At 51.4% G+C, this 18,481-nt stretch overlaps 6 protein-coding genes across 6 annotated transcripts; 4 read left to right on the top strand and 2 right to left on the bottom strand.

Annotated features, from left to right (window-relative positions):
- Positions 1-704: 704 nt before the first annotated feature.
- On the top strand, positions 705-6,144 carry CORC01_10379 (PDZ domain-containing protein; the record flags this gene model as incomplete). Its single annotated transcript, XM_022622007.1, has 8 exons — positions 705-791; positions 851-1,037; positions 1,095-1,226; positions 1,292-1,399; positions 2,605-3,223; positions 3,289-3,485; positions 3,546-5,843; positions 5,903-6,144. The coding sequence occupies 8 exons, from the start codon at positions 705-707 to the stop codon at positions 6,142-6,144; spliced, it is 3,870 nt and encodes a 1,289-aa protein (XP_022471495.1).
- A 1,336-nt stretch (positions 6,145-7,480) lies between these two features.
- CORC01_10378 (uncharacterized protein) lies at positions 7,481-8,740 on the bottom strand (the record flags this gene model as incomplete). Its single annotated transcript, XM_022622006.1, has 1 exon — positions 7,481-8,740. One exon carries the CDS (start codon positions 8,738-8,740, stop codon positions 7,481-7,483), a length of 1,260 nt encoding a protein of 419 aa, XP_022471494.1.
- Positions 8,741-9,172: 432 nt separating this feature from the next.
- CORC01_10377 (uncharacterized protein) lies at positions 9,173-10,346 on the top strand (the record flags this gene model as incomplete). Its single annotated transcript, XM_022622005.1, has 2 exons — positions 9,173-9,882; positions 9,935-10,346. 2 exons carry the CDS (start codon positions 9,173-9,175, stop codon positions 10,344-10,346), a joined length of 1,122 nt encoding a protein of 373 aa, XP_022471493.1.
- A 433-nt stretch (positions 10,347-10,779) lies between these two features.
- Positions 10,780-12,604, top strand: CORC01_10376 (uncharacterized protein; the record flags this gene model as incomplete). The annotated part of the gene is made up of 4 exons (XM_022622004.1): positions 10,780-10,880; positions 11,096-11,256; positions 11,333-12,319; positions 12,456-12,604. 4 exons carry the CDS (start codon positions 10,780-10,782, stop codon positions 12,602-12,604), a joined length of 1,398 nt encoding a protein of 465 aa, XP_022471492.1.
- Positions 12,605-13,422: 818 nt separating this feature from the next.
- CORC01_10375 (uncharacterized protein) lies at positions 13,423-13,809 on the top strand (the record flags this gene model as incomplete). The annotated part of the gene is made up of 1 exon (XM_022622003.1): positions 13,423-13,809. One exon carries the CDS (start codon positions 13,423-13,425, stop codon positions 13,807-13,809), a length of 387 nt encoding a protein of 128 aa, XP_022471491.1.
- An 801-nt stretch (positions 13,810-14,610) lies between these two features.
- On the bottom strand, positions 14,611-16,452 carry CORC01_10374 (cytochrome P450; the record flags this gene model as incomplete). The annotated part of the gene is made up of 2 exons (XM_022622002.1): positions 14,611-15,303; positions 15,364-16,452. The coding sequence occupies 2 exons, from the start codon at positions 16,450-16,452 to the stop codon at positions 14,611-14,613; spliced, it is 1,782 nt and encodes a 593-aa protein (XP_022471490.1).
- Positions 16,453-18,481: the final 2,029 nt, after the last annotated feature.

Here is an 18,481-nt window from a genome sequence, read left to right as displayed (position 1 = left end):
ATCAAAGGTGAAGCGGCTTCTGGGCGAGTTAACTGCCTCATTCCTGTCCTCTTGCCATCCCTCCATCCATTGCCTCTGAAGACCTTACTCCGAGAACTCATACCCGTCAGTCCTCGCTAAAAGAGCTCTAGGTGGCTCTCCTGGAAAGGAAAGAAGGACGGGCGCGAGGAAGGAGATGTCTTGGACCTACCTTTCTCTAACCTTCCTTCCTGTTTTACACTCCCAAAGGCCATCTTCATTCCCACCTTCTCTCAAATAAAAACCCCTTCTTCCACCCTCTCACTCAACTCTTCTCACTTCCTCACCTTCACTTCATCACCATCACATTCTCCTCACTTTCAGGCTTGAGCTCTCAGCCACATACCATTGCATCTTAGCAACTCAAGTTAGCTGCATCTATTTCATCGTCTACCATCACTTCCAACTTTGTATGTGAGCTATTTATCCCGGGAACCAAGCTCCATCCGCCTCACTCAACCCTCGCCATCACCAGCACACTCAATCGCATTGTTCACGTCGCATACCTTCCTTCATCTCTTCTCATCATCATCATCATCATCACTTTCGCCCTTGCCTTAAAATCTTGCCTCGCTTCTGTTAATCTCTCTCGCCCCTCGCGCGCTCTACTATTGCTATATGCAGATCTTCTTCAGCGGCTGACAAAAACAAATACTGATAGAGCACAAGAATACCATCCTTTCAACATGGCTGATACCAAGGGTGCTGCCACCAACGCCGGCGAGGCGGCTCCCGCTGCTGGCCGCGTGGGTGCTTGGACCGATACCGAGCGCGTAGGTCTTGATCCAGCGGCACTTTCATTTTCAATCTTTGCTGACACACCAGTATGCAGTTCCAGCTTGTGCTGCGCGTCCTCGCGACTCTGCTGCCCGATGGCAGGGGCGTTGAGTGGAAGAGAGTCAATATGGAAGGTCGCACTCTGAAGGCCATGCAGGGCCAGTGGACCGCTATTGTGGCTCAGATGCGTGACCTCAACATCAGCGAGGACGGCGAGGCCCCTGCTCCAAAGGCCAAAACCCGTAAGTTCTCACTCACTCCATAGTCTTCCCTCCACACTATTCTGACATTTTCCCAAGCCCGCAAGGCGCTGGCCAAGAAGAAGACCGTCGCTGCTGCCGAAGATGGCGAGGCGGCCGACGACCAGGAGGGCAGCGAGGAGACCAAGGCGGCCACCCCCAAGAAGCGCGCTGCTGCTGCGACCAACGCTGGTAAGTATCATCTTTAGACTCACCGTTCTCGTCAGAACATAAAGCTGATTCATATTATTAACCAGGCGGAACCCCCAAGAAGCGTCGCGCTCCGGCCAATAAGGCTGCTAAGGTCAAGGCCGAGGCCGAGGCCGAGGCTGAGACCCAAGCCGAGACCAAGGAAGACAACGATGGTGAGCAGTAGCTTGTCGTATGCTTCCTGCCATTGCTAGATAGCCATCTCATTCTACATGGCTGCGCATGGCATTCATTGGGTTCCGCGACGGGAACGGATATCACGCTGAAAATGGCTTGGAATTGGGGACAGACTTTGTGACCCATCGCTCTTACGTTCACATACGTCTCTTAGGTAATTCAGGCCAGCAGAAATCAGAAAGAATACTCTTGACTCGTGTTTTGACTCTCTTGCTGTCCCCATCGCCTTAGGCCTCGCGCTCTTTCGCCGTGTCTCTTCTCTTTGTGACCTCTTCTCTCCCCGGAGATATTCGAGTACTGGAGAATTAAGGTAGGAAAGACAGGATGGGATCAGTTGCGGATGGAGAGCAGTGGCGACGAGTGCTTGCTCGTATGGGAAAACATATCAATCGACTTGGTGGGTGGAGGTGAAGCCCCGAAACCTTGCCCGACAAATCGATAAGCCTGTTGCTGAACGAATCAGGATGCCGAAGACAGACTACCATTGAAGGTGCATCCTAGCCGGTCATTCGATCAGTACATTGTGAGACCTGCATAGTCTTGCAGCCTGGAGTTCGGTCGTTGGTGGTGTGGTGCGTGAGAGCATGATCCATTCCGTCCCATTTAGAGCTGCGGGCCAGGCACACACACTCGTTGACGTCTGCCGTCGGGAGTGTTAAGTTAGCGAACTGTACGGGCTTCAACAGGGACGCTAGTGTCACATTACATCAGCAACCGGGGAATTAGTGGGGACCGTGGCAGGGATGGGCATCCACCCGGGACATGCACCCATTCAGCGGGCTCTTATGCATCTAGCCTGGTGATCTCACCTGGGTGGCCCCCATTTCGGACAGATCCTGTTTGTTTGCCATCGTCCCGCACCTGAAATTTTTGACGACAAACGACGTGGAAAAGTCGTTGGATGCAGCACAACTCTTTTTTGATCCCCTCTGCCACACTTACCACTTACCGGGGATCACATGCGCAGCAGCTTCAGTTTCTGCCACACTTTACCCTGATAACCTAGCAGCCAATTCCCCGCCGTTCATTGACAAAGGCATTGTTCTTTTCCGTATCCGCAGCTGAAGGTTGCAACCCTTTTCGTTCCCCTTCTCTTGCTGGATGCGCTCCGTCTTTACAGGCAGAGGGACTTGCTTGAGCTTTGCATCCACCCCGGCAGTATCACCACGACGACCTTGGACAGCATCCACCACCACCACCACCACCACCACCCTCACCCTTGCCTCCCCCCAGCTTTTTGGACGCCTACAAGAGCTCCTCCCGTTCTCACAACGCGGCTACTCCCGCATAGCTTTAGCCAGTTCTCACAGAGACTTTAGCTATAAGGCCACGCGACGAACCGTCTTCGCCCAGACTCGCCGCCCCTTCTTAGCAGCCGTCGGACCCGATCCCTCGTCGACGCCGCAGCACAAAAACCAACCTTCCTCTACCCAAAACACAACGACCGAGACCACAAACATGAACGGCAACAGCGCATCGCCGCGCTCCAAGCGCAAGGCTCCTACGAGTCCCGAGGGTCTGCGACCGCATAAGCAGCACCGCGCCCTGAACGGCAAGCTGTCTGCCGGCGACAATACGCCCGAGGTTGAGCTCGTCGAGGAGGAAGAGGAGAGCGAATTCGAGGATGCAGCGAGGCTGAACGGCATGTTTCCCATCACGCAGGAGCCGGAGGCGTGGCAAAAGACCATCGAGAACGTTGTCAGCAACGTCGTCTCCATTCGCTTCTGCCAGACATGCTCCTTCGACACGGACGCGGCCTTGACGAGTGAGGCAACTGGTTTTGTGGTGGACGCTCAGAAGGGGTACGTCAAGATTTCCACCGTTGCAGAGTAATGGGAGGTTGGGGGCTGACGATGTGGGACTACAGATACATCTTGACGAACCGACACGTCGTTGGAGCCGGACCGTTCTGGGGTTACGTTGTCTTCGACAACCACGAGGAGGTTGCTGCGTACCCAGTCTACCGCGATCCTGTTCACGACTTTGGTATTCTACGATTCGACCCCAAGGCTGTCAAGTACATGAAGCTGAATGCGCTGGTACTTCGTCCAGACCTTGCGAAGGGTATGCAACCACCTTGATGGTTTATATTTTCGGGGAGTGGATCCGCTAACGGCTCTACAGTTGGTGTTGAGATCAGAGTTGTGGGTAACGATGCCGGAGAGAAGCTCAGTATCTTGTCTGGCTTCATCAGTCGTCTCGACAGAAATGCGCCGGAGTACGGAGAAGGATACAGCGACTTCAACACCTGCTACTATCAAGCCAACGCGGCCGCAAGTGGCGGTAGTTCTGGCAGTCCGGTTGTGAACGTTGACGGCTTTGCCGTGGCTCTGCAAGCTGGTGGACGATCCGATGGTGCTTCGACAGACTACTTTCTCCCCCTGGACCGACCATTACGAGCCCTTGAGTGCATTCGCCAGGGCAAGCCCGTCACGAGAGGTGATATTCAGTGCCAATTCCTCCTCAAGCCTTTCGACGAGTGTAGACGGCTCGGCCTGACTCCAGAGACGGAGGCCGCGACTCGGCAGCACTTCCCCAAGGACAACAATATGCTTGTTGCCGAAATAGTACTTCCTAAGGGCCAGTCTGACCAAAAGATCGAGGAGGGCGACATCCTTGTCAAGGTGAACGGCGAGCGTGTGGGTCAATTCATCCGTCTGGATGACTTGCTGGACTCGAATGTCGGCCAAACCATCCATCTCCTGCTCCAGAGAGGCGGCGAGGATATTGAGGTCGATGTCAAGGTTGGTGACCTGCACCAGATCACCCCTGACCGCTTCGTATCCGTCGCAGGTGCCAGCTTTCACAGCCTGTCATATCAGCAGGCCCGTCTATACGGTGTTGCGTGTCAAGGTGTCTTCGTTTGCGAGGCGACTGGCTCTTTCAGATTCGACAATGCGGACAACGGCTGGCTGATTCAGACCGTGGACCACAAGAAGACCCCTGATCTGGAAACCTTCATCGAGGTGATGAAGACGATCCCGGACAAGTCCCGCGTAGTTGCCACTTATAAGCACCTGCGTGACCTGCACACTCTGAACACCACAATCGTCTACGTTGACCGACATTGGTCAGCCAAGATGAAGATGGCCGTCCGAAACGACGAGACGGGACTCTGGGACTTCACTGACCTTGCTGATCCCCTCCCTCCCAAGCCGCCTGTTGCTCGCTCCGCTTCTTTCATCCAGCTTGAGAATGTGAAGCACACGGCCATCGCTGACCTGGTGCGCAGCTTCGTCCATGTCAACTGCACAATGCCCGTCAAGCTGGACGGCTTCCCCAAGAACAGGAAGTGGGGCATGGGCCTGGTGATCGATGCTGACAAGGGTCTCGTTGTCATCTCAAGAGCAATTGTGCCTTACGATTTGTGTGATGTGACAATCACCATTGCGGACTCGATCATCGTCGAGGGCAAGGTCGTCTTCCTCCACCCCCTGCAAAACTATGCCATCGTGCAGTACGACCCGAAGCTGGTCAATGCTCCCGTCCAGAGTGCGAGGTTGAGCACGGATAATATTACCCAAGGAGCTTCCACCAACTTCATGGGATACAATAGGATTGGAAAGATTGTCCATGCCTCTACTACAGTCACTGAGGTCACCGCCGTGGCTATCCCGGCCAACTCTGGTGCACCTAGATACCGTGCCATCAACGTCGATGCCATCACTGTTGACACGAGCCTGAGTAATCAGTGTGGAAGCGGTGTTCTCGTTGCCGACGACGGTACGGTTCAAGCCCTCTGGCTCACTTACTTGGGCGAGCGCTCTCCTTGCAGCAACCGTGATGAGGAGTACCATCTTGGCCTTGCCACGCCCACTCTGCTACCTGTCGTGTCTCAGATCCAACAAGGCATCGTTCCCAAGTTGCGCATGCTATCCGTCGAGTTCAGGGCCATCGCCATGGCTCAGGCTAGAGTGATGGGCGTCTCTGACGAATGGATTAGCAAGGTCACCGAAGCCAACAAGACACACCACCAGCTGTTCATGGTCAGCAAGCGAACCTTCGAGCGCAGTGAGCAGTCTAGTGCTCTGCTCGAGGGTGACATCTTGCTCATGCTCAATGGCAAGGTCATTACCAAGGTTTCAGAGCTGGACATCATGTACTCTCACGAGGTTCTCGACGCCGTCATTGTCCGTGACTGCGAGGAGATCCAAATCAAGGCCCACACCGTCGCCGCCGACGATGTCGAGACCGATCATGCCATTTCCTTCTGTGGAGCCGTTCTGCACCGACCTCACCACGCCGTCAGACAGCAGATTAGCAAGCTGCACAGCGAGGTGTATGTCTCGGCCCGCACCCGTGGTTCGCCTTCTTACCAGTACGGCCTCGCGCCCACCAACTTCATCACTCATGTGAACGGCAAGGCGACGCCTGATCTGGAGACCTTCCTCGCATCCGTCCAGAAGATCCCAGACAACACCTGTGAGTGACTTTGCGACTTAGTGTTTTTTTTTCCCATCAGCTAACCGTGTCTTTTGCAGATTTCCGGCTGAAGGCTGTCACTTTCGACAGCGTGCCTTGGGTCATCACCATGAAGAAGAATGAGCACTACTTTCCCACAACGGAGTGGATCAAGGATCCGGCGGATTCCTGCGGCTGGAGACGAAAGACGTACGAGGGCGGCAAGACGTACGAAGGCGAGGGTCCCGACGGTGTGCTCGACGCCGTGCTCGCCGTCACCGAGGACGCTGAGATGGTTGACGAGGCCCCAGCCCCCATGTAGAGTACGCGACCACCGAAATCACATTCATGAATCAAGAAAGACCGTCAGACTCAACAACGACGACGGTGACGGCATTGCGTTTACCCCCTGGACCCGGCATCACGACTGTCGCGTCCGTTTTAATGACAAACATATCCACACACATCATTGGGAAACTTCTGGACAGGACAGGACAGGACACGGCAAAGGGGCTGAGGGATTCAACGGCATGGGCAGGCGAAACGCGAACGCGCAGGGCCGTGAGGACAGCATTCTCAACTGGATGTCTTGTATGTACATGTAAAAACAGGGGCTGCAGGAGGAGGGAGGATATGTTTCCGATGGAAGCTTATTCTCTTGTTTCTAGGCTTCCTTCTTTTTGTTCTATTCTCTGTTCAATAATACCCGTTATACTCCGAGAGGGAAGTCTGTTTATCTTCTCAAGCTGTCTTATCTTCTGGAACAAGTCTTGGTGCCTCTCATAAGCAGATTGTGATTCTCACCAATCGGTTCGTGGATGTCTCCAAGATGAGCCAGACCCAGAAGGAATTGGGCAAATTGTTTAATGCACATGCTCAGTACCAAGTCTACTAAGCGTCTGTTCAGGTTATCCTTCGGTCTGTCTATTTCCTGAACATATCGTTCCATCACGATAATTTTTCGAAAAAGGTCTCATCCACATAAGCCCCCGTTGATTGACGCCTCCGCTTGGCTGTCCGCCCAGCAGGAATGCCATCCTCGCTGACATTGGCCAACGACAACCTGGGACGTCGCGGTAGTCCTGCCAACACTCTTCTCCGTTTTCCCAAGCCAGAAGGCAATTCAGGTTGAACTTCCTGACGAATGACGTCGGCAAATGGATCAGTGTCAGGTGCAAAACTACTCCCTTCTAATGAACATTCTGGGCTGATGACTTCAGAGCTCTCTGACTGCGGGGTGACATTGATCGAACCGTAGGCGGAATCTGAACTTGTAGCACCGACATTCATAGAGGTTATCAGTCCATGCGTATCACCTGGCTTCCAACTATACACATCAGGGAGGAAAACCACGGAATTGTGATCGGAATGTCCTAAACAGGGGCCGAAGTCCAACCGTTCATCGGAGAAGAACTCGTGGGAGGGTTGGGGGGGTTTACTTGGCGCTAAGTCTTGCGGAGAAGCTAGATGAACGGATTCTGCGCCCAGACTTGTTTGAATGTCTCTGAATGTTTGATCCAAAGGGACAACGTATGCGTCGCCAAACATGTCTGCTGCAATTGTGTGGCCAAAAACGTCGTAAGAGGATGACCCCACAACCCACGCACCGGAGTCGCCTTCGCCCACTGTGAACGGAAGTTAGTCCAAAGTCATTTGATTTAGCACGAAATGTTGTGAAAATTACCCTCGCCGTCGTTCAATGTGAGAATATACGCCGGCGTGAACGCATCTGCCGTTTCCAACCAAACCCTAGCTGGCTCACTTGACAGGAGCCCAGGCCTACTTCCATCGACGTCTGCAATCATCTCAACCTCCTGTTGAGTGTCATCCCCCGAAAAAGTTCCAAAATTGGTCGTGAGGGAGTACTCAATGGCTCTTCCTGACGTGTGTTTTACTGGGCACCTATTCGAGCCGACTCCAAAAAGTTCCGTAGATTCGACTAATGCCCAATCGAAATCCGGGCCTTTCTCTTGGGATCCGTCCTTCTTCAAGACTTTGCATGTGCGAAACATTCCTCTGTCTCCGGAATCGTAGTAGCCCAAACCCCGCGAAAATTTTATTGAGCTACATCTTTCGAAGTCTTCGAGGCTCAGCTCTTCAGAGCTTGTCGTCGTGTTTTCGTCGTTGAAGACATGGCCGGCCGTCATTCCGTACAGCTTGCTTTGGCCAACCGTGTTCACCACCTTGATCATAACGCCGAAAGTAGCGGCCCTCACATCTTTCTGGACATTTGTGAGTCTCAGAGAACGTCCGCAAACACTCGACATCTGAGGGCTGAAAAGGTTCTCAAGATCGATGGAAGTGTGGCCTATTGACATGAGTGAGTGCCACAGCTTCGCCGTTAAACGTGGTTCTCGACCCTCAACGATGATTCTGAATTTCGGTGACTCTTCGGTCGGCTCACATAACTCTTTGATTATCTTGTTCTTATCGAAGAAGTCATTGAAAGTCTCCAACAGCTGGTTGGGACAAAGCACGACAATATGCTCACTGGCGTCCTCTTCATTTGTCCCGAGTATCATTGTTCGAAATGCCATTGATCCAACTCGCTTTCCAGTCTTCTTCAAGCGAGCTAGTAACAATGGCTCTATCTGATCAATGATGTAGTTGAAACGATCTTTCGTAGGCTTGCTTGGTCTGCTTTTGAATCTGAGGAGATTTTGGCCTCCCAACTTGACTGGAATTCCTTTAAGACTAGGCAACTTGCTGTCTTGGACTCTATTTTGGGTGTGAGACGCGATAGGATCATCTGGAGACGAGTATCCTGAATCTGTGAAATTTCTCGATATTGACGAAGGTTCTGAAGTAGGAGTGACGTGGCGTGAAGCTGGATTTGAAGTCCATGGCTTCCGAGGCATTTCTTTGAAGCAGCTGATGATTTCGTCGCGAGTGACGACTGCCAAAGATACATCGGCCATGGTGACTACAATTCGAAGGCTTACACAGCAAGAAGAAAGAAAAGAAATGTTTGGCTGGTTCAGAGCTGGGGCAAAACGGCTTCTACATGTAAGGTGAGGTTAATCAGGCGGACTTGGGTTTCCTAGGTCACATTTCGAAAGCAAGACTCCAATAATCGCTGCCACGTTAACAGCTAAGCCCCCGACACTGCCTCCTGTAATGTGTATGCAGTCACGGCGGCAAAGTCGGCAAAATCTGCGGACGATCCAATGACAGCTCTCAATCACGCAGCCTGCTTCCAGCGTGCATGTGCCGCAGCTAGGATCGCCTCGCTCCATTCATTCTTGATAACCATAGCTCTGGTCGAGAACTTTTAAAATTCTAGGAGACTTGCACTGTCGCAGTTTCTTCAAGTTTTCGGATCAAACATCTCCTGGGCTTCTTTGCCCATTATGGAAGAGTATGAGATGGAAACATTTCCGTTGGAGTCGGTTACGAGGTCGCAACTACAGCGACTGGGCCAAGCTCTGTGGGATTGGAAACTTTGCGTTGACAATGAAAATAAGAATTCTAGGCCCGAGATGACGAAGTTTGAACCCTATTTTCAGTACTATAGAGAGATGACGGCGTCGTACGTCTCTGATGCTTTCCCACCGGATGAGGTTCAAGCTTTACGATCGCACGATGATCTGCATGAGATTATTATGTTGATCAAATCTAAACCAGAGGTTCGGAGAACTGAATTGACAGAAGAGTACTTTTCATGTCGGCAAGGAGGCAATTTCACTATTCCAGAGGACGAGAAGCAAGCCTTCAATCTTGCCATCAAGGCTATTCTGATGATTAGCTGCTCGTACGAGAGACAAACTGGAAATATCGAGTCAAGCATCTGGAAGAACGACCAGTCCGCGCGAGACTTTGTCTCAGCTACGTTCTCAGCCAGAGGTCACCCGGATCTCAATGAGCCTGACGAGTCCTTGCCCAGTATCAAGTCATCACTGAGAGCAACAAGGCTCAAGAAAGTCGCTGGACTGTCTCTTCAAGGCACAGACAACCTTCGGAATCATCTTCGGATGGATCGCAAGACTGGAGTCGTCGAGCTCTTTCACCACACTGCCTTCTTGAAGGAGTGCCTGAAAGCCTCAAAGGATACCAAGGAGGAGTAAGGGCTTGAAAGTATAGGGCTCTTGACTACAATCACTGACATATCTTAGACCTATCCTGCCACGGCAGCTAGCCCTGGAAACATTAGACTCTCTCCAGAATATTCTATTCGACCTAGACAAGGAATCACGGACTCTACTACGCTCTTTAGTATCAAAGGCTTCCTTCGACCCCGACTGTCTAAGTCTTGGGTACCAGCCATACCTTCGAGAATCCGAGAAGGATATCAAGTACCATTACTGGGGTTCTCGCCTAATGGATTTATACGACGAACTCGAGAACCCTAGACCCCGAAGACCTATTTATGTCTGGTTGGAACGGCGGAGTCAAGCAAGGCATGTGATGCTGGCGACACTTATTGGGGTATTCATCGCGATCATTATTGGGATATTGGGGCTGGTCGTCGGTATTTTCCAGGCTTGGGTATCATATCAAGCATGGAAACACCCCGTGCAGGCCTAAACTACCCGAGTGAGGGTGCGCCTTGCTTCGGGCCGGAATCATAATTTGATGCGCTTAGAAGGGACAAGCACAGTCACCTAGGTAATCTAGAGAATGTACGCGAAAGCAGCCCATTTACTACTGCCGTTGGAGGTATCGAGTCACCTTCTCACATCGGGTTCACAGAGAAGATTTGAATACAAGCATGGCTTATCCCAGAACATACTAAAAAAATATCTGCTTCTCGAGTTGACGGTGGGGAAAGTTCTAGTTCAGTTGGGGGGACTGTATTCCCCGCGTTTCCTCCGGTGATCGGACGTCTTATCAGTGCACTATCTCATCTTCAATGCAGCTGTCAAATACCTAGCCTGCTTCAAACATGAAGGAAACCCAGTAACAGCTGGATTTTGGTACCATTAACCGGCTCTTCTCTATCTGTTTCAAATAGGTCTCAATGGCGTCGGTTTCAACTTACACGGGGACGTTGCCAGTCAGCAACCCTACAGCTTCGTTCTGGCAGTCTGAGCCAGATCCAGTCATCAGCAACCACCAGTCGTAAGTCAAATGGCTTTAAAACCCTGATTTTGTAAATGAGATTGCGTTACCTGTAGTCAAAGGTCATTGGGATACTTTTCTTCCTTTTCAAACATTGTTGCAACCGTGCATTTGACATGAGCATGGCAAGCGATGCTCGTCAGCCCCAGCCTCCTCGTCTATTTTTGATGAACTAGTCGATACGTGCGAATTCGCTGACGTTCGAGCGCTTACAGTCACGACCTTCCGACCTCAGCAGATGTGGTCATTATCGGGTCTGGTATTTCCGGGGCCTTAATCGCTCATCGACTGCTCGCAGCTCAGTCACCCAACAGACCGAAGTCCGTGTTGATGCTCGAAGCCCGAGCCGCGGTGAGTGGCGCTACAGGTAGAAATGGTAAGCAAGTCCGTATTCTGAACCAGTACATCTATGTCCTTTACTACGGCCAACGAGATTTGACGTTGTGTCATAGGTGGACATATCAAACCCGATTGCTACCGGGGATTCACTGCTTACTCTAAGCTACATGGCCCTAAAGTAGCTGTGGCACAATGCACGTTTGAGGCAACCAACCACCGAGAAACTTTGGCGTACATCAGAGAAAACGGCCTGGAAAAAGAAATAAATCTCGTCGAATATCGGTCTGCGGATGTGTATCTGACGGAAAATACCTGGAAAGCCGGACTCGAATCTTACAATGGCTTCAAGGAAGCCGGTGGTGACGTCTCCGAAATCACTGTCTTGTCAAAGGCCGAGGCCGAGCAAACACTTCGCATTACGAGCTGCTTTGGCGCCATCACATTTCCTGCGTCAAGCCTATGGCCATATAAACTGGCCATGGCCATGATACGAAAGTCTCTCGGGGCTGGCCTTCGCCTTGAGACCAATACCCCGGTGCTGGAAATTTCCCAAACCGACAGTGACTCAGGTCGTTGGACTGTCTCGACTAGTCGTGGTGATATCATTGCTAATAAGGTAGTACACGCTACTAACGGGTATGCCTCACATCTGCTCCCAGAGCTCGATGGGCGCATCATTCCCTTAAAGGGTCACGTTGCGGCCATCGCGCCTCCACCCGCATACGTCGACGTACCGTTATCTACATCCTTTGCCTTCGTGTCCGATGATAACTACGACTATCTTATTCAACGTCCGGGGCCGCAAAGGTTCCTGATCTGGGGTGGAGGAGAAGGAGCACATCCGAGCGGGCCCAAAGGTGGTTACGGAGACTGCGATGACTCCTTTGCTGTTCCCGAGGTGCTAGATTATGTCAAAGATGGACCATCTCGGACCTTCAAGGGCTGGAAAGAGTCTAGTACAGGTTCAAGCTCCGGTGTCGAAGATCCTGTTCCATTCGCTTGGAGCGGCATCATGGGTCTCAGCAAGGACTTATTACCTTTCATCGGAGAGTTACCTGAAAAGCCTGGTCAGTATCTGATCGGAGGCTATCACGGTCACGGTATGTATTTTGCCTCTTTCCAATGCTTCTCAAATCCACAGTTTGGGACACTCGTGTCGGAGGACCTTGAAATGTTTCTTTCTGGGCGAACATTCTCATATCTAGATCATATGCTGATGAAATGACATTTCTTTAGGAATGGCCCGCGTATTCCTGTCAACAAAAGCATTTTGCGAGCTTTTCCTCGGACAAGAAATCGACTCTCGTGTCCCGTCGCCTTATTTTGACTTGGATTCCCGGCTTAGAGAGCCGGTTGATCTTTCCACAGTGGGAAGCATCTTGTAGTTCGTTTGGGACTAGATGACAGTTGTCGCGTAACATGCGATTGCATGAGGGCTGCTCTGGTTCGTCGCTTTCGCTTTGATCTGGAGCGACATGCTTATTCTCAAGAGCTGCTAGGTTTACTCCTGAAATAAGAGATGAATTCAATAGCTTGATCGCGTATGTTTAGATGAAACACAGGTGCAGATGTCTGGTGCTATTTTAGCGAGCCAAGAATAGTTTGAAGCTGAGGGGATGTCAGAGAATAAGAAAATGGGGGCCGCAGTTTGAGACGCTGACATATGTCACACCAACAGTTGAGACGAAATTAACAAGTAGCTTCAGCGGGCTATAAGTGAAAACTTCGCTATAGTAGCTATCATGTTAGGGGTGCTTTTCCTGCCCTGAACAGATGGTCTCGAGTCAGCCGCCGTACCGCCATGTCAAACACCATCTCGTTTTCTGTCGATGGAGACTCTAGAGGCTTTTCATCTCATATTCTAGGATCTTCCAATCAGAACAACTTTGACATGCTCAAGCTAGGAAGACCAAATCAGTTTTGTATCACTGTCACGCTTGCTTACACCCCGGGCCTGGTGGAAACGATCGAGGCTATATAGACCTGAGCGCGATTGCTATAAAGGCCACACCGCCAGGAAGCCAAATGTGTACTCTCTTGGAACGAGCCGATCTCATACTCAATACTCTTGCTCTAGTCTTTCAGCTTTTCTTCCCTCGCTACTCAGGCAGTAGCCCTCACCTGGAAACTTTTATAATTTTTGTACTTTACTTCGGGCCAGCAATCCCCTCTTCTCCTTCGATTTCCTTCTACAATCAGCAAGATGAAGTTTTCCACTGTCGCAGCTCTTTTCTTGAGCAGTGTCGTGACTGCACTTCCCCAGCCGCTAGCTAGCAAGGAGGTCATCTCGGATGTCCAGGCACGAGTCGCCTCGAACAACCCCATCGGCGACGTTGGCGGCGCTATCCTTGTCGACCGAGACCTTGAGCATGACGATGACGGCCAAGACATCATCGCATTAGACACGAGGGAACCAAAGCAGGGTGGAAACGGAGGCGGGGGCGGTGACGGCTCAAGCTTGCTTGAGCAGCTCCAAAGCACTTTTGACCGGAACAATCCCAATGGTACTCCCGCAGCACCCGGTGACCCGGCTGATCTGAACGGCGACGGTGTTATCAACGTATTCGAGGCTGGTGCTCAAGCATCCTAGGTGTTGTCTACACAGATTGAGGAGATAGCAAACAAAATGTAAAGTAGAAGTCATCTACATGGATAAAATCAACGAGCGAGGTAGTGTGACTTTAGCGATGAAGGTAATGTTTCTTCCTCTTGTTAGCCGTTTAGCCGCTCTACACGTAGTACCCAACGAGGGAACATCAAACTGAGGTACATTATTTTTTGTCCCATCTGTTAGGAGTTGCCGGCAACTACGTTTGAAGACTTTGCTCCGGCCAAATTCTTACTGAAATATAGAGATTTAATGCCTCCTGGCCCTATACATGTACTGACAACATGTACTCGACACCGCGATGGAGCTGGCCGAGACAGTGGATGCAGGGGGCACCCGCTCGAGATCAACAAAGCCCAGGTCGGCATCCGCTTGACAAAGCCTTGAATTCTAACAATCGCTCACCTGTCGAGGTATGATCTCCAGGCATCGGTAGCATAAGCAGGAAGTAGAGGGCGGGGGCGGGCGGTAGCTTCGCTCATGTTTTCCCTGTGTGCGCTCATGTTTTCCCTGTGTGCCAACGTCGGTGCCGGTCAAAGGCAATGAGCTCAGGGCCTAGCACTTTCATAATGGATTCCACAACCCAAGCGTGGGAGATGACCACGCATGAATTTGTTATAAAAATATTTTATTTGGCGAATTATTTACACCGTTACCCTGGTTCTCATGTTCTAAATCTAAATGCGCTCTCTGTAGTTGACGACGGCTAAGAAATGCTGAAAACAGGAATGGCAACAGTTGACAGCAGTTCACAATTTCGAATCCGTTCCTCTCATGCGCGGTTCATCTTAGAGCCTGCAGGCGCACGTAGCAGTCCTTGGGCTTATATGTGAAGCCCTCCTTGGGCGCGTAGCTAGACAGCTCCTGCTGGCAAGGCAGCAACTGGAAGTTCCACACGATCATTGTGACAATGATGCGCATCTCGATGTACGCCAGACGTCGCCCGTAGCAGCCGCGGGTGCCGAAGCCAAACGCAAGCTGGGGGCCGGCCTGTTGGTCGAACTCGGGCGACGGATCTTGAGGATCGACTAGCCAGCGCTCCGGCTTGAATTGTGCAATGTCTGCGTCGTCCCAGGCTCTGGCCTTTGCGTTCTGGCTGCTTTTGCTGCGCCTCGACTCGTCGACTGGGATAGCGGGCTTCAGGATACTCTGCCCACGAGCGGCCGAGAGGATGACGGTGCCTTTTGGAATGCGGTATCCAAGGAGTTCCGTGTCGCAGATGGCTTCTCGGTCGAGAAGAACAGCGGCACTGCCGCATCGAAGTATCTCCTCCAGTGCAGCATCTAGGTATGGAATCTTGGTGCCGGTGATCTCCTTGATCGTTGGGTTTCGATTCTCAGCAACAGCGTCGGTAAAGGCGGACATGAGGACTTCGCGGAGCTTAGACTGGGGGTGTGGGTTATCGCCCAGCAGCTTGACGCCCCAACACAAAGTGGTGCTAGTAGTGTCATGTCCTGCCACGACGAGTCCATAGACCTAAAGATCTGTGAGATTGGGGACGGCATTTGGGTGCAGAACGGACACTACAAGGCTTACCTCGTCCATCATCATGGAAGAGAAGAAGTCTGGCTCCCTCCCATCATTGTCGGCAAGTTTTTTCTCCCTCAGAACCATGAGTTCAACCGCAGAAGAAAGGCCCTTAGACTCCTTGGAGTTCTGCGTTCTTTCCAAGGCCTTGCTGATCTCCTCGCGGATAAAAGCGTTTTTGATCTGGACTGCTCGACGGACAGCGGGTTGCCTCTCGACGAATTTCCACTTAATTCTTGGGATAGGTGATCCTTGAAGCTGCTCGATTGCCTCCGCTACGTCGAGAGATGCCTTGAGATTTTCATCGATCGCAGCATCAGGGAAGTGCAGAGGCTCCTCGCCGCCAGCAGGCGTTGTTCCTTGGAGTCGGCGAATATCGTCAGCTCCTAAGCCTTTCAGGAACTCCATGGTCGGCCGGGTAGCACTACTAGCATTGGCTCCGAACGAAAAGGCTGTTGTCGCGTCAAGAGCACAGTAGTAGATGTCGGAGTCAGCCAGAAAGGGGCGGCCCTCTGCTATGCGAGTCTTGTCGTTCCAGAGCTGGATGAGCTGCAGCACGCCAGAGTATATGGTAGGCGCGGCGTTTTCGGTCAAGAACTGGGGAGACATGAGGTCCTGTAGGAGTCTGCGGTGATGCTTCCACTCGCTGTTCGTCTTCATGATGATGTGATGGTTCGGCACAGCCCCTGAGATCATGTCACCGACGATACTCGCTCTGTCAAACTCCTTGCTCCGTCGCAAAAGCATATCTTGAGCCTCTCTGAAATCAGAGAGAATGAGCATAGGTTTTCCGAAGGGGCGGATGAAGATTTGGAAAAGCGGCGAGTTGTGCTTAGCCGCTTGTTCGTGGAGCCATATCTGAAAAGCGCCCGTCCGGGCTATTCCCTCTTGCAGTGATGCCACATCCCCAAGTATGCTCTTCGTAGCGGCCTCATTGTAAGGAATGCCCGGAATCGGTTTGGGAAGAGCTTGTCTATAAAGACAGTAGAGCAATAAACTTGCTGCTATGAAGAAAATGGCATAGGGGAATAAAAGTTTGGTGAACTCCGTTGGTATCTTTTCACCGACTGACCGGCTCGGCAGTACTGTACCCAACATCTTGGTGAGACGGGCTGACATCGTTCAAAAATTGTGACTGGATAATAAATTCCTGAGACTAAATCGTTGAGGTTTGGTACTAGGCTGGTTTGCTTTCCCTGTAGCCGTTGGCTGCACCATATCTTTTATATCGTCGACGTTTTGAATGCAAGACACAAATTTGTATCAATTGAGACTTGATTCTCCGTTGCTCCTCGGGCAACATTGTGCGACTGAACGGGAGTCCAAGAAGATCAAAAACTCATCGTTCGACGAAGGCACTGCAACGAAATGATCTTCAAAAAGCTATTGTTGGCTCTTGTCCGGAGGTTGATGTCACTTGTGACAATCACCGCCGACTCGAGATCCCGAGCCGTGAAGCCCTGCGGGCCAAGACGGCGGGCCATGACACGGCGCATCACCTCCGCCCACGGTCGCGGGGCCAAGTCATGCTTCGCCATCACCAGCGTCTTGGCATTTTATGAAAGCCGCTCCTTGAGAATGCAAAACTATGCGGCTGACAGATGACGTACGAATGGTGGAGAAGTCAACCTACCAGTTCCTTTGATTGCCTTGAGCGGGCCGTGGCGATCCTCATGCACATTATACCGTACTAAGACAGGATGGAATTCCTACGCTAGGCTTTTGCTCAACACAAAACTGGAGGGTCCTAAATATTTCATCCAACGACGGCAGTTCAGAAGATCACTTCAGGCTACTTGATCATCCACTTCCTATCGAGGCCGGAGCATTTGCCTGAATTCCCTCCCGTGATCATTCCCATTCGACAGCCCCTGTATCGTGTGGATGTGATACTTGGCAGGCTCTTCGTTGGTCAGGAATGCACCCGAGTGATGGTCATACTCAAACAATGCCACCAGACTTTGTATCTCGGAGTGCGGTGACGGAGTGGCTCAGATTGCCACAGTGCCAAGAATTCGTGAATGAAAGCCATGATGAATATCTGCTGCTCATCGGGCATATACGCGAAAACGACACTTTCACAAGGAATGACACGGTTGTCTTGGAAGGCTCTGGCCATGTGTCTCCATAAATATTTGTTCATTGGTGCAAAGTTCAATGGTCTCTCACACTCCTGGTTTGACCTTCTGCAGGTTGGCGGTTATCTGGACCCCGAGGCATCATATATAAGCTCACTTAGAAATACCAAATTGCGTGCAATGGGGCAATGCGTCGGTGTATAGGAAGTCTCCTTTGTTCTTCGTCAAGAATGGTTCGAATATACACATTTCAAGCTGCCCCGCTTTTGATCCGTGAGCGAGATGCCAAACCATTCGGCCTACCGTCGGCATAGCAAGATGAGCATTTCGTCCAGAATCACTCTGTCTATCCTCTCAGTACCTTAATGTACTTGACTCTTATCTGATTTCGTTCGAAATTAACTTCGACACTATTCAGTCGGTACGGCGCTTCCAGATCGTGATGTCTTTGACGGGCTTCACACAAGATTTCTCATTACTCGAACAAGGATTGTCGGTATCGAGACTTGATACATAGAGCCTTGCATCCGTGACTTAAAGATTCAAGGTCTGGCCGAGGCAAGACCCCACGCCGGACTCAGCTTTGATGTACAAGAACGGCAAAGCTACATCATGGCCTGATGTGCCAACATATCCAGGATTGAGATCACTGGTATTGGCTGAGAACCGGCTTCTATCTTTTCCAGATGGTTCGAGCGGATAAATCGGCCCCAAGTTTTCGAAGAGACTCACAGTGATGGCAGTGCCCAGACGGGGATTACGCACAAGGAAGTGCAGCCTTACATCAACAAAAACGATGTTTCCGACTCTTGGTGACATGTTCATGATAGCTCTTTGGGGCCGATGGTTATTACGGCCCCCCTTGCCTCCTATTTCAGACATTCGGTCAGCCCATAGGACGAACCTTCAAGGTTACGCGATAATGATCACAGCTGGTCCTGCGATAGGTTAAAAGCTCTTGTGTTGAGACCTGAACGACCAAGATGCAGCCCCCATTGGGGTCTGTTGCGACTTCCGACAATACCAGGAAATAATGTGCTAGCTATCTC

Source organism: Colletotrichum orchidophilum (assembly GCF_001831195.1).
Source record: "Colletotrichum orchidophilum strain IMI 309357 chromosome Unknown Scaffold_102.1, whole genome shotgun sequence".
Lineage (NCBI taxonomy): Eukaryota > Fungi > Ascomycota > Sordariomycetes > Glomerellales > Glomerellaceae > Colletotrichum > Colletotrichum orchidophilum.
This window is presented reverse-complemented; position numbering and strand designations above follow the sequence as displayed.